This window comes from Lithobates pipiens, unplaced genomic scaffold (genome assembly GCF_037356315.1).
Source record: "Lithobates pipiens isolate NorthernLeopardFrog02 unplaced genomic scaffold, aLitPip1_a1.2 Scaffold_16, whole genome shotgun sequence".
NCBI classification, from domain to species: Eukaryota; Metazoa; Chordata; class Amphibia; order Anura; family Ranidae; genus Lithobates; species Lithobates pipiens.
This window is the reverse complement of record NW_027507748.1, coordinates 541,668,569-541,683,195: the sequence shown is the minus strand read 5'-3', so window position 1 is coordinate 541,683,195 and position 14,627 is coordinate 541,668,569. Positions and strand designations below refer to the sequence as shown.

Here is a 14,627-nt window from a genome sequence, read left to right as displayed (position 1 = left end):
CTTAGTATTCTGTGAATCAATACAAAGCCTCCCCTGATTGGCTAAGGCGGAAAGCCAGTCTATCACAATCTAACATGCTCTCTGGGCCCTTTGGGGACTTGCTGTAGTTGGTAACTGAAAGAGGGAAGGTTTTCTACCAAACTGTGAGCAACTAGATCACAGCAATATGGAGCAACATAATAAAAATATATGCTGCGCTAAAGTGTTAACCATTACACATAAAAGAGTGACACAATAAGGAAATATTGAAATACCACAATCGTTATTATTCAAACGATGTCCATATAAATTGGTGAAAAAGTTTTGAATTAATAAAAAATATGTGTATAATAAAAATACAGCTCAGTCCAATTTTAAGAAGCAAATTCCAATGCCCATCAGCTTTCACTGAAAAGAACTTAATTCGAAAGGGAAAAGTTCTGTAAGTGAGGATCCTTACTGGAGCGAGTGGACCCCCGCATGAACAGAGTCACAAACGCAAGCAGATTGAGCCCTCTGCAGGGACGGCTGGATCTCTGATATCTCGAGTCTCTCTGACGTTTTCTGATAATGAACGAGGAATCCCTTCAGCAGGGGTTGGCGCAGAATGACCAGACAGGCAGACTTGCCAATCCCTGATGCCTCCGACAATTCCAATGATGAACAGGGAGTCGCCCCAGTGGGGGGGGGGGGGGTAGTGAGCGAACAACCCAGCCAGCAGGTCCTCCGATCTGAAAACGATGCAATCGGATCCACTAGTGTGAAAGGGGAAAAAAAAGAGCTTACGTCGTCTTGGGGTGGGGAGCGTATCTTTTTCAGATTGGAGGACCTGCTGGCCGAGTTGTTCGTCTCACCGCACCCCACTGGAGCAACTCCCAGTTCATCATTGGAAGACGTCGGAGGCGTCAGGGATTGGTGAGTCTGCCTGTCGGGTCATTTGTACACCACCCCCGAAGTGATTCCTTGTTCTTTATCGGAAGACGCCGGAGAGACTCGAGATATCGGAGATCCATCCGTCCCTGCAGAGGGCTCAGTCTGCTTGCATTTGTGACTCCGTTCATGAGGGATTCCACTCTTTCAAATCAAGTTATTTTAGGTGAAAGCTGATGGGCATTGGAATTTGCGTCTTAAATTGGACTGAGCCGTTCACTTTTATTTTTATTATATACTTCAAAACTTTTTCACTGATCTATTTATATGGACATCGTTTGAATAATATCCATATGTGGTATTTCAATATTCACTCATTGTGTCACTTTTATGTGTAATGGTTCACTTTTTAGCGTAGCATATATTTTTTATTTAATTCGCACCATAGTGATGGTTATGTTGCAGCTTCTGTTTATTTGTCTAGCGCGGTATTTTCCATTTTCTTATATCAATATAGAGCAGCATCACCAGGAAAAACAAACCCTGGTCTGGTGTTCACTGTTATGCCTTTGTGCAGTGAGGAATTTTTCACTTCGTCTGTTAAATTATATTATAGGTGTTCCTGTATTTAACAAAAACAGAGGTTATATTTTTATAATTTTTAGAGAGTTGTCATGGTAGTAATTTTAGTAATTGGTAAATCGTTTAGGTTAATAATGTCCAGTGTTAAAATACCTTGGATTTAATTTGCAGAGGATCCTCAGGAACGAGAGAGACGAGAGCGGAGAGAGCGCATGGATCGTGAAAACAATGGTAATGAGGATGATGAAGGAAGGATAAAAGTCAGAGAAGAGAAGGATAAAACCAAAGAGCTACAGGCTATAAAGGTAAATAAATGCTGTGGTCAATAGTATAGCACAGTGATATGCAATTAGAGGACCTCCAGCTGGAGGTCCGCTAATTGCATATCCCTGGTATAGCATATAATGGCACACATGGGTGTATGACCCAGTAGTAGGAAACGCACAATAATCCTGTTGCTTCTCCGGAGTCTGGGAGTGATCCAGACTGGTGCAGAAGAAAAACAGGAATGCACAGGCGTTGTGTTAAACCATCACTTTTTTTTATTACATTAAAGAGGAAGTAAACCCTGATGGGTTTACTTCCTCTTTGATTCCCTGCAAAGGTAAAGCATAATGGACTACTATGCATCGCATAGTAGTCCATTATGTGTCACTTACCTGACACAGGAGCCAGCGAAGTCACAGCTGTCCCCTTGTGCACGCAGCCTCCATCTTGGTGGGTCTCGCTGCTCCAGCGCTGTCATTCGACGAAGCCACGATGACATCACTCCCGTGCATGCGCACGGGAGCCGCCACTCGCAGCATATCACCGTTGACAGCAGCGCGCTCAGTGTGCCTGCGTTTTGGCAAATATCTCCTAAACCGTGTAGGTTTATGAGCTATTTCTTGGACCTACAGGTAAGCCTTGATCTAGGCTTACCTGTAGGTCAAAGTGGTTTGTAAGGGTTTACAACCACTTTAAAACTACAATTTCTCACTTAAAGTGAGTTAAAGGACAATGAGCTCCCCTGAAATGTCCAAGGTGAGCCATAGGAGCGAGTCTTGAAGCTACTTCTCTGAGCGCCAGGTTCTAAGCTCTTTTTTTATAGCCAGTGATAACTCGCTGAACCTGCTTTAGATGGCACATGCAGGGTCAATAGCCGCCTGTAGAAAATTTTCTTCTGCACCATAAATAAATGCTACTGGTCTTTTTTTTTTTTTTTTTTTTTTTTCTTCTTCCTCTCAAGTTAGTAATTCCAGATCTTGTGTGCTTGGCATTGTTGATTGGGAACATTACTGAGAAGTATTTACCTGTCCCTGACATGGAAAGAAAGAGGGAATGAAAGCACAGAGAAGTGGCCATCAAAGGCGCTCAAAAAAGGAACAAACTGCAGTATCTCTTAGAAAAAAAGTTTATTAATCACAGAATATGAAAAAAGTCACCATACCTTCACCATACTAAGATAAAAATACCAGTATGACTGCATGCTTAAAAACAAAAACCCGGGCTCACATGCAAACGCACACTTAAAGTGGCAAGGGAAGGTTGGCGCTGTAGGGGTGATAGATGGTAAACCCCTTGGTAACGGCTAATACTCCACAGGAAGGACTGAAAGGAACTACTGGGCTGGGGGCTCTGGTAAATCCCAATGCAGGTGTAACAAGGGTGTATAACATCAGTGGTCTGGAATTCCTATTGTGTATGGCTTATGCCTTTAGCACTCTCACCCACAGCTAGGACAGGGCCCACAAGTTACTCCAATGTGTGTCCCTTCTGTGTCTGCTAAATCCCCCTTGTTTGCTGCTGCAGTGAAACTGGCAGACTCCGTGTTCTCATGGAAGGGATTCATTCTGCCAGGGTGTTCCGTTCAGTGTGGGACAGCAGCTCATAGATAGTACGGCTGCATTGAGGGATCACATGACATGCTGCAAGGTATGCATTTCGCTCATCCAACTATATGAGCTTCTTCAGGACATAGACAGAAATAAATCCATATCATGTATTAAAGGTTCGGTGTGTGTGTGTATATATAATATATATCTATAATATATATTTTTTTTTTATTATTATTTTTGATAACAAACCTGTCTCTCTTACCTGCTCTGTGCAAGCAATGGCTTTGCACAGAGCAGCCTCAAACCTCTTCTTCTTGGGTCCCCTGCTAGTGCTCCTGGCTCCTTCCCCACAAACAGTGCAGCTGGATCGAGAGGGGGCCCAGGTGAGATTTGGGGGGGGGGGGGGGGAGGTGTGGAGCAGCACACACAAGGTTTTTTTACCATCATGCACAGGATGCATGAAGGTTTAAAAAAACAATCAGCCTTTACAACCTTTGTATCTTTATATCAATGTTATTTCTTTGTACCTGAATTTTATGTATGTATTACTGTCATAATTAAATTCCTATACATTCACCAATTAACTATTGTTACCTTTTACATCATATGAAGTCACCCCCCCCCCCCCCCCTGTTCTCCTCCTTTACAACCACTTGAAGTTTAAAAGACTTGTGTGCCTTACTGATCTTCTTGGAATACGGTTAGATTTCAAGAAGAATTTTTACCAAGCCAAATAACCAAACTGCAATCATCGGAGAAATAACACATTACTTTATAGGGAGAATTGTCTGTTTAAAGTGATCCTTTAACACTTATTTAGGAGCGTTACCTAGGAGGAATAAAGAAAAGGAGGAGGACGCGGCATTTGAATGACAGGAAGTTTGTGTTTGAATGGGATGCATCAGAAGACACATCTATTGATTACAACCCTCTGTAAGTGAACATTGGTGCATGTTTTTGCTGTGGTAAGACTAGTGAGGGAAACTCCTATTGGCGTGTCCATATTTATAAATGATTATAGATTCCTGATACCTCTCCAGTTGGGCTGGGTGAAGGATGTTGGGGGCACAGTCCTCAATCTCCTAGTTCCCTGCCACCCAGTATGATTCTGACGCTGAACTAGCAATTGTTCAAGACTGAACATTTTGTGTTAGTTTACAGCCAAAGACATCAGTGAAAATGACACTCGTGTTCTCATTCTGACTATAAAAGGGTAGGTGGTCATCACTTATAGTACCAGCAGAACAGGCAAGGCAGCAGTGGACTGGGGGATCGACATCTCCCCCCATAAATTCAATAAAACAATCTCACTTGTGCTTTCCAACTAGAGACCAAAATATTTAGCATTACGCATTGAATGTACCATATTTATCGGCATATAACACACACCTTTTCCCCTTAAAATCAGGGGAAAATCATGGGTGCGTGTTATACGCCGATCCCCCGCTGTCTGTGAGGGCAAGAGGAGCGCCGGTGACATGAGCCGAGTGTACTGTGTGCTCGGCTAGGCTTGGCTCCGCTCGCAGTCACGCCAGTCCCGCCACCTAGCCTTTACATCCCGCCATTGGACTGATGTTGTGACCATCATAGCAGCCAGGTCAAGGGATGGGGCGTGACTGCGAGCGGAGCCAAGTAGACTCGGCTCCGTCTGTGTCGGCGGCACTTCTCTTGCCCTCAGACAGCGGGGAGTAGTTGAATACACACATCATCTGTGTATCTCAGCGGCGCTAAATTTAAAAACCCATGCTGCAATTTTGGGCAAGGCTGCAGATGGACACTGGGGAAGGCTGCATTGATGGGCATTTAAAATATAAGGTTTTTTTTTCCCTTAAAGCGGAGGTCCACCCTAAAGTGGACCTTCCGCTCATTGGAACCCTCCCCCCCCTCTGGCGCCACAACTGGCACCTTTCAGGGGGGAGGGGGGTGCAGATACCTGTACAGTACAGGTATCTGCACCCACTTCCGGGATGGCTCTCTGCGGAAAGGGGCGTAGATTACGCCCCTTTCCGCAAGTGCCCCGCTGCCTGCTGGGAAACACACAGACCCCAGAGGCAGCGGGGACCGTCCTTATTGCGCAGCGCGACTCGCGCATGCGCAGTAGGGAACCGGGAAATGAAGCCGAAAGGCTCCATTTCCTGATTCCCATACCCAAGATGGCGGCGGCAGCACCCGAGAGACGATCTAGAGATCGGCTTCGGGTGCCGACATCGCGGGCGCGCTGGACAGGTAAGGGTCACTATTTTAAAAGTCAGCAGCTGCAGTATTTGTAGCTGCTGGCTTTAAAAAAAAAAAAAAAAAACGCGGAATCCCGGCGGACTCCCGCTTTAAACTTCCCTCCTAAACTTGGGGTTACACGCCGATAAATATGGTACTTCAAATTTCATGTTATTCATTTTCATAGAGATCTGTCATTGACTGTTCCTCAGAATGAGGCATCATCTCATTCTGAGGAACAGTCAATGACAGATCTCTATGAAAATGAATGAGGGATTAGCGTCAGTCGTGTGGGGTATTAATATACGCCAGGAAAGGGATACACTCCCTGGATCTCTTTAATCTGCTGTTTACCTTACAGCAGTAAGGTAAGGGGCCATTTCACCTGGTGTGCTGTGAACACTGAAGAGGCACAGGAGGGTTCATTTTTTCACCTATATTTTCACTGGAGAGGCACCAAAATAAGTCACTGAATATCAGCAAACTTCAGCTTGTTTATGGACTCTATTTGCACTGTGTGATCCACGGTTTTTATTCATCTACCATTTTTTACTTGATTTCACTTGTTTCTTCAATGCATTTGATTGGATTTGCCTATTGAAAATTTTTTTGCACTTTACTATTGCACATATGGAGTTTGCTATTTATATCTACAGATTTTAATATGCAAGTGTGATATAGTTTTATTGTGTTTATTTAGGCACTTTGTATATTTGCATTCATTCCTTTTTTGAGGGACTGCTATATTTATGATATAATTTATTTCAGTGGGGTTTGCACATACAGCCGTGATTTATTTATATTTATGCACTAGGCACTTTAGTTTAAAGTGGAAGTAAACCCATCGATTTAAACAGTTAAAAAAAAAAAAAAAAAAAAAAAAGGCATGCCGGGAATGCTAACTGCACATTGGTTGTGCTCTCAGCCAAACTATCAAACCATCCAATGGCTGGTGTCATAACGAATCACATGTGCAGCACCATAGCTGTTGAAGATTAAACAGAGGCAAAGATGGCAGCTTCCTTGGCTGAAAACGATAGTTTACTTCCACTTTATTTATATTTGGTAGCGCAACAGCATTTTTTTTTTTTTTTTTTTACATTCTCACAATTATGTCTTTTTCCCCCTGGAACTTTATGTACTTGCCTGGCAGGCTGTTCTGACCCCCATTATCTGCCCTTTTAGACAGTTGTTTTAAGTGACGTGTAGTCATTTGGTCACTGTGGTGCCTCGTCCCAAATTCTAGAATAGGTTTGCAGGCTTGGCTACTTTTTTTTTTTTTCTAGTGCAATTCAACTACAGGTGCTTTTCTTCAACAACAAATTATACTGGGTGTCCTTAATTGTTTCTCATCGAGTCATAAATACCTCAAAATCGATTCTCAACTACATGTCTACTTTTCCAGATACAAAGAACGACACCATGTCCAGCTCCTTGGTCGGGGGTTCATTGCAGGTATAGACCTGAAACAGCAGAAGCGTGAACAGTCTCGGTTCTACGGAGACCTTATGGAGAGAAGGCGGACATTGGAGGAGAAAGAACAGGAGGAGTAAGTGGACTACAAAAGAAAAAAGTATTATGAACTGTTCAATGCTGTCCATTTTTTTTTGAAGGTCACACAACACAATGAGACTTTTTGCTCACACCTATGACGTTTGTGTATTTCTGTGCCAGCTGAAACTGGTTGTTTACAGTATCATTCATTATACTGATCATAAGATCCACATACATCATCACTACCAATGGTACATCAGTACCAGCACACCCAGTGCCATTTAAGTATTTTACTAGAGTTCCATACACATCAACATGGAGTTTCAGGAACACATTGTCCTCCTTTCTCAAGGCAACCTATAGAATATACTGAATGCTAAGGAAGTGATGCCGTTTTGTCCCTGAAACCTCACGTTGATCTGCATGAATCATCAGCAAACTGCTTAAATGCAACCAGATGTGTTGACTACTAGTTCCACACATGCCACCTTTTGAATATTAGTTTATGTAGCCAGTGAATGACTGTCCACATATGCTCAACAAACACGCACTTTGTATATACTTTGGTTAGTGGTTGAAATTATTTCTTGACTTGTTAGTGTAAACCGTAGCGAGATAATAGGAATGACAGGTTCTTGTGTGGGCAGCAGACTTTTTCAATGCTAAATGTAATTAACTTTGGAAAAGCTTTTGATGTCCAGATAAAATGGCCGTATGTATGGGAACCCATGAACACTGTTGCCTGTTTAGATGCAATAAATTAAGTTACAAAAATTATGCAAACTTAAAGTAGAACTATGGTCAAAATGAAGAAAAAAATCAATGTCTTGCAACTCCACAATGTGTTAAACATCTCACTAGTTTTGCAAAACGCAATAATGATATTCAGATATCTACCTTGTCCCCTGCGGCTCTCATGTCCACTTCCTTTAGGCAGCATTCACACCTGAGCATTTCAAATTCACGTGTTTTTGCTGCGATTTGTACAAGTCACCAATGTAAAAAGTAGAAAAAACGCTTGTAATCTGCCCCAAAGAAGCTCATGCTCCCTTTTATTTATTTTTTTTATTTTTTTTATTTTTTTTGCTTAAGGCGTTTTTCAGGCATTTTGCTTCAGGTGACAAAACACTCAGATGTGAACGGGTGCCATTGAATTGAATGGTATTTTGCTAGTTGGCTGTTTTTCAGGCGTTTTAAGAGCTGAAAACACTCAGGTGTGAATGCAGCCTCGAGGAGGAGACCTCGTTGTTTCCTCTATCTGTAAATGTCTGTCCCCTTTTGCGTGATGCTGCTCTGAAGAAGCTACAACTAAACTTGTCGTGCTTACATCACTGGGGGAGGTGCTCCTACATTCCATGAAAAGCTCAGGCAATTCAGTCATTACCGTAATCCCGACAAGGCTCCACCACTCCCCCTCACAAGCAACCCATGAAGCCTCGCCCACTCCCACCTATGTCCCGCCTTTTCCCCATCTACTCCCACCAATGCCTGCCCACTGCTCTCTCTATACAGGCTCTTCCTGTCAGCTTGGCTTCTACTCTAAAAAGCTGACAGAGGAAAACAGGCAGCAAGAAGCATACAGAAAAATCTGTGTGCAAAGTTACCTGCAGGCAAAAGTAATAATGATATAAATATTACAATATAAGAGAAATGTATAACATTTTTAGACTCTCCTCTGTGCACCATGCTCCATCCTACCCTCCAACTGGCTGCAACTCCCTTCTCTGTGCATCTGGTTACATCCTACCTTCCACCTGGCTCCGTCCTACCCTCTCCTCTGTGCACCTGGGCTCCGTCCCACCCTCCACCTGGCTGCAACTCCCTTTTTCTGTGTGTACCCAGCTCTGTCTCACCCTCCACCTGGCTGCAACTCCCCTCTCTACACCTGGCTCCATCCTCCCCTTCAGGTCACAGGGGACACAGGATCATCCTGGAACTCGGGAATCACAGAGGACACGGGATAAGCAAAGGCTTGGGAGTCACGGGGGGGGGGGGAGACAATGGGATGATTAGGGGTAGAGGAGTCACAAAATGATTAGGGGTCAATGGGAACACAGGAAGATTGGGATTCGGGGTTCACAGTAGACGTGGGATGATCAGTAGACTGTTACAGGGGACACCACATGATTAAGGGCTTGGGGGTCACATGGGACACAGAATGAGTTTCAAGGGTCACAGTGGACACTGGAAGATTCGGGAACCATGGGGTCACAGGATGATCAGGGGCTCTGGGGTCACAAGGGACACCCTCTTTTTCTCTCTCTCACTTCTCACATTAAACATAGATATATATATATATATATATATATATATATCTTGATAATAGATAAAAATCGACATTATAAACATAAGGCTCAATGACAACTATTCCATCTTCCACTGACAGCATTGCTGCAGCAGCACTAGTAAAGGCACATATCTTGTGCTGACTCGGTTTTGCATAGCACACACCCAGCTATTGATTGGCAGATGGGCTGGTTAAGTAAAATACACTGAGAAGTATAGAAGGCACAAGGAGTCATGGCAACTGTAGTTTCCTGTGGGAGATGGAGGCTAGCACAGTGGAAGGAATTTACATATTCACTCTGCAGAACTCCTCCCACTATCCCTAGCATTATCTAGCAGAGGAGGACTGGTGGAGGGGATTAGAGACCCCAATTGCATCTACAGTCAGGTCTATAAATATTGGGACATCAACACCATTCTAATCTTTTTGACTCTATACACCACCACAATTGATTTGAAATGAAACGAACAAGATGTGCTTTAACTGCAGACTTTCAGCTTTAATTTGAGGGTATTTACAAATCAGGTGAACGGTGTAGGAATTGCAACAGTTTTTGTATATGTGCCTCTCACTTTTTAAGGGACCAAAAGTAATGGGACAATTGCCTGCTCAGCTGTTCCATGGCCAGGTGTGTGTTATTGCCTCATCCCATTTACAAGGAGCGGATAAAAGGTCCAGCGTTCAAGTGTGCTATTGCATTTGGAATCTGTTGCTGTCAACTCTCAATATGAGATCCAAAGAGCTGTCACTATCAGTGAAGCAAGCCATCATTAGGCTGAAAAAACAAAACAAACCCATCGGAGAAATAGAAAAAACATTAGATGTGGCCAAATCAACTGTTTGTAACATCCTTAAAAAGAGAGAACGCACCGGTTGGTTGTTTAAGTTTTCATAAAATGTGGGGCTGCATTCATTTTATATTTGTTCTGTACTACCTATTCTCACTAAACGTGGACCTTTTTGTTTTATTAACTGTATCTTTTCATACAGTCTTTACAGTAGTAGTTGTTCTAGATGTAGGTGCCCATTTAGGGGCACCTTGCTGAATTTCTAGAGGTGTCATTGTGACTCGTGCATTTACAGAGTTCGTCTGCGCAAGCTGCGGAAGAAAGAAGCCAAGCAGCGTTGGGATGACAGACATTGGTCTCAGAAAAAGCTTGATGAGATGACAGACAGAGATTGGCGTATCTTCAGGGAGGACTACAGCATTACAACCAAGGGTGGCAAAATTCCTAATCCGATCCGCTCCTGGATTGACTCCTCCCTGCCACCACATATTCTGGAAGTTATTGACAAGTGCGGATACAAGGTGTGTTCTCACCAGTAGGAAGAATCCTTGTATAGGCTTAAGTGTGCAATGGGGATATCTGGCCAGATATATGGTACTTCATGCGTGGTTTGATACCCTTGTAATGTGTAAAGCAAATCTGTTGTGGGGGAAATACCAATTTGTCATTGCCGATTTGGAAATGCTAGTTGCTTGATTGTCTGACATCAGTACTCTGAGACACTGACCTAAAACAAGCACATTTATCAGGAAACCCTGAATGACTTCAGAACTTTTATATCTGTGTGATGTTTGTAACCATATAAATAGCCATTCCCCTTTATCAGTATGTAATAGTCATCACATAGTTATGAGTGTCTGGTGTAGTTGATCACCTATTGGGGACATTACGTGTGTGTTTCCCACACCACAGGTTATCACACTGTCCATGTGATTTGCCTGCATTTGCCAGCACATTGTTAGCGGCACCCAAAGAACAAATCACAAATGCAGTCGCATGCGGTTTGGTGCAGTGGTTTTAAAAGTGGTGCAAGCACTCATTTTTGTGCCGTGTGGTGTGTTTTGCATCCCATTCAAGTTAATGGACTGTCAAAACGTACAGTACAAAAACATGCTGATTTGAACTCATGCTTTTGTTTGCAATCCCGATGTGAACTGGCCTGAAGAGCTTGTTTACTAGACTTTTTAATGGAGCATTGTTTGTTAATCTTTAAAGGAGAAGTCCAGCCAAAGCTCGTTTGGCTGTATTTCTCCTATGGATCACAGGAGTGCAGTTCGTTTTGCACTCCTGTGACTCGTTTTCAGCATGGAGCAGGCTGATTTCCATCCTCTGCTGACATCACAGATGTCAGTCCAGGCATTGTGTCATGGAGACGGTCTGTACCCTCCAGGTGCTTGTACTGACGCCCAGCTCAGCCTCTCAGTGAGCTACTGAGAGGCTGAGCTGGCATCCCCTCCACAGCCCAGCGCTCCAATAAGCGAGGAGGGAGAAAAGCAGAGAGCTGTGACTTAGTCTACAGCTCTGCTCATGGTGCAGAGGCAACGGGGGGCAGATGCAGCATCGCATCAATGCGGCATCCAGTTATGCAAGTATGAATCTGAAAAAATAAATAGTTCCAATTTCTGTTTACTTAGCCATTGTTTAAATTTCATACCAGCTTATTAGTGTTAGTTTTATAGATTTATAGTCCCAATTACCCTGTCAAAATTTGTATTAAGAAGCACTTAATTTTCCCAAAATTGCAAACCACAGGGCAATGTGTATAATCATATCACTGGTATTTTAGACCATGATCAAAACTTAAATGTTTTTGTTTTATGTATTTTGCAGGAACCAACACCTATTCAGAGACAAGCCATTCCTATTGGTTTGCAGAACCGAGATATCATCGGTGTAGCCGAGACTGGTAGTGGTAAAACTGCTGCCTTCCTTATTCCTTTACTGGTCTGGATCACAACTTTGCCCAAGATTGACAGGTTAGGCGACTGCTAAAGTGATGAACTTTTTTTTTTTTTTTTTAATTTTTTTTATTAAAATAAAAAATGTCATACTTGCCTACTCTGTTCACAGGATATTGCACAGAATACTGGCTTACCTCCTCTTTTTTTCGGTTCCCTGTTGGCGCTGTCAGGCTCTCCTTTCTGTGGATGCCACCTCAGCTAGAGCTAGCTAAGGGGGCACCTGTGTGGGCATGCACCTAGGCTGAGCTGTGTGTGTCCATAGACACACACAGCGTGGCTCGGCCACGCTTTCCTGCTCCCTCCTCACAGGATTTGACTGACAGTAGTAGGAGTCCATGACTCCCACTGCTCTTAGTCTTCTGTGAGACCAGGAAGAGGGAGCAACAGTGCTGCAAATGGGACCGCACTGGATCTTTAATGAGTCGAGATGAGGGGGTGACAAATGATGGGACATTTTTTACCTTAATGCAGAGAATGTATTAAGGTAAAGAAAAAAAAATATTTCAGCTTTAGAACTACTTTAATTTTCAAACACCATTGGGTCTCCTAGAGGTAGCAGTGATGTGCAACTTTATATTACAGTAATTTTTTTTTCTGATTTTTAGGATTGAGGAATCAGACCAGGGACCTTATGCTATTATTCTGGCTCCAACAAGAGAGTTGGCCCAACAGATTGAGGAGGAAACCATCAAATTTGGAAAGCCACTGGGTATTCGAACTGTGGCTGTTATTGGTGGTATTTCTCGTGAGGACCAAGGATTCCGTCTGCGAATGGGATGTGAGGTAGGTGTTTAACCGATATAATAATTTAAATCTTCTCAGTTATTTTCTCCTCTTCCATGAAGTAAGGCAACCATGTTTCAATATCTACATAGAAATGCATTTATGTAGAATGAATCAATTTCTGGCTACATATTGCAACCAGGCTTGCATCGTTTTGTCAGAAGAACTTGAAGAAGAACTTCAATATCAACATATTTAAAAAGGAAAAAAAAAAGCCTGTTGAAATTACTAAGAATAATCAGTCAACACTTTTCCTTTGTTTCCTGTGAGAACGTGTGCAGTAATGCATTGCAAGATGTGGAACCCTCAAATTTTTGCATCCTTGTGATTGTTCCAAAGGCAAAGAATCCACATAGTGCCTTTTTATATGCTAATTATACTTTTCAAATAAACTACATTATGGGGCTCCTTTCCTTATTAAATAATGAGTATATACAGTGTATATCACCTATTCATTTTTTTTTTTTTACTACTCTTGCCTATATAGACCTGGGCAGTGCTTTTTACAGCCTTTTGGTTCCCCAGCTGTAATGTGTATACAGTAGCAGCTTTCCATAGAGAGCAATGGCCTGCCATTCTCCATGCCCTGTAACGAATGCCATTTTCCTTTAAAACTAGTCTTTTCATCTTCAAAAAAATTAAGGTTGAGGATAGGGGCAGAAAAAGGACAGTGCATGATTTATTACACAACCTAGCCTTTATTGCTCTTTTGCTCAAAGTTTGGGTCCATGACCTGTGAATAAATGCACAGGAAGAATTCTATAAGAAATAGTGCTATACACTAAGTATATGTGAGCTCTTCAGGAACGGATTTAGCTTTCTTAGATCTAGAATGGGTCTGACATTTCCACTTGGCTTTGGGACCATAAAAAGGTTAGAATGAAATCCAAGACCTTGCTCTTTTGTGGGTATCCGTATGATCACCCCTTGAGATATCGGTCTAGTGCCTGAAACAGAGACTGTTTTTTTTTTTTTTTTTTCTCTGGATCTTTGGGAGCACTTGACCTCAAGAAGCGAGAAAGTGGCATGTCCTGGAATTCCAGCTTGTACCCCAGCATTACCCCAGCATTACTGTGGAAATTACCCATCTGTCCTGAATTTCCTTTGTCCAGACTTCTGAAAATTGCAGAAGTCTTCCCCCCCCCCCCCCCACCTTGTTGATGGGGGTTGCTTCTTCATGATGAGACTTTAGGATTCCGTTTTACAGATTTCCTACCTGGGTCTGACCCCGAGTCCTTCCTCTAGAGTCTGACGGTGGAGGCTGTCACCGCTGCCTGTAGGCAGAAGCCACTGGCACAGGGGAAAGAGTCAGTTTAAATGTAGGGCGTTTATATTTTCTTTTGACTGATAAAAGGGTACTTCTCTGTCCTTGTTCAAGTACGTATTATTCTCCTGGCCTGGACCTAGCAGGTGGACAGAATGCCTTAGCTGTCTTGCCAGGATTGATGTTATACTTATAGTGCCGTCTCCTGGCAAGTGAACTGCCTGCAGTTGCTCCCACCTGCCACTAGAGTGTGCACTTGATAGACTAAAGAGGGAGAGATACTGCTGACTGCAATATGTTGAACACACTGATCCTAGTATAACAGGTATTGTGTTTTAATTTGTTGTACAGACTACAAGGACCAGATGATATGTACAAAAAGGGCAGTTGTCCTTTTTAAATACAAAATGTTTTTTTGCATAGCATGTTTTCACTTCCTCCGTAATACATAACTGAAGACCTATCTAAACATTGGTATTAACTACTATAAGTAATTTAATTTTCCTAACTATTCACAAGTGACTTTCTTTTTCTAAAAATTAAAGATTGTGATTGCTACACCTGGACGTCTGATAGACGTATTAGAAA

At 42.7% G+C, this 14,627-nt stretch overlaps 1 protein-coding gene across 1 annotated transcript in view; it reads left to right on the top strand.

Moving 5' to 3' along the window:
• The window catches only part of DDX23 (DEAD-box helicase 23), a 43,358-nt gene that overhangs the window by 25,221 nt on the left and 3,510 nt on the right, over positions 1-14,627 (top strand). Inside the window, exons 7-13 of the mRNA XM_077483319.1 lie at positions 1,603-1,736; positions 4,069-4,181; positions 6,868-7,011; positions 10,327-10,552; positions 11,862-12,007; positions 12,598-12,775; positions 14,585-14,627. The exon at positions 14,585-14,627 is cut by the window's right edge and continues 200 nt beyond it. Of these exons, the coding sequence (XP_077339445.1) occupies positions 1,603-1,736; positions 4,069-4,181; positions 6,868-7,011; positions 10,327-10,552; positions 11,862-12,007; positions 12,598-12,775; positions 14,585-14,627 (984 nt within the window). The remainder of the gene's footprint in view (positions 1-1,602; positions 1,737-4,068; positions 4,182-6,867; positions 7,012-10,326; positions 10,553-11,861; positions 12,008-12,597; positions 12,776-14,584) is intronic.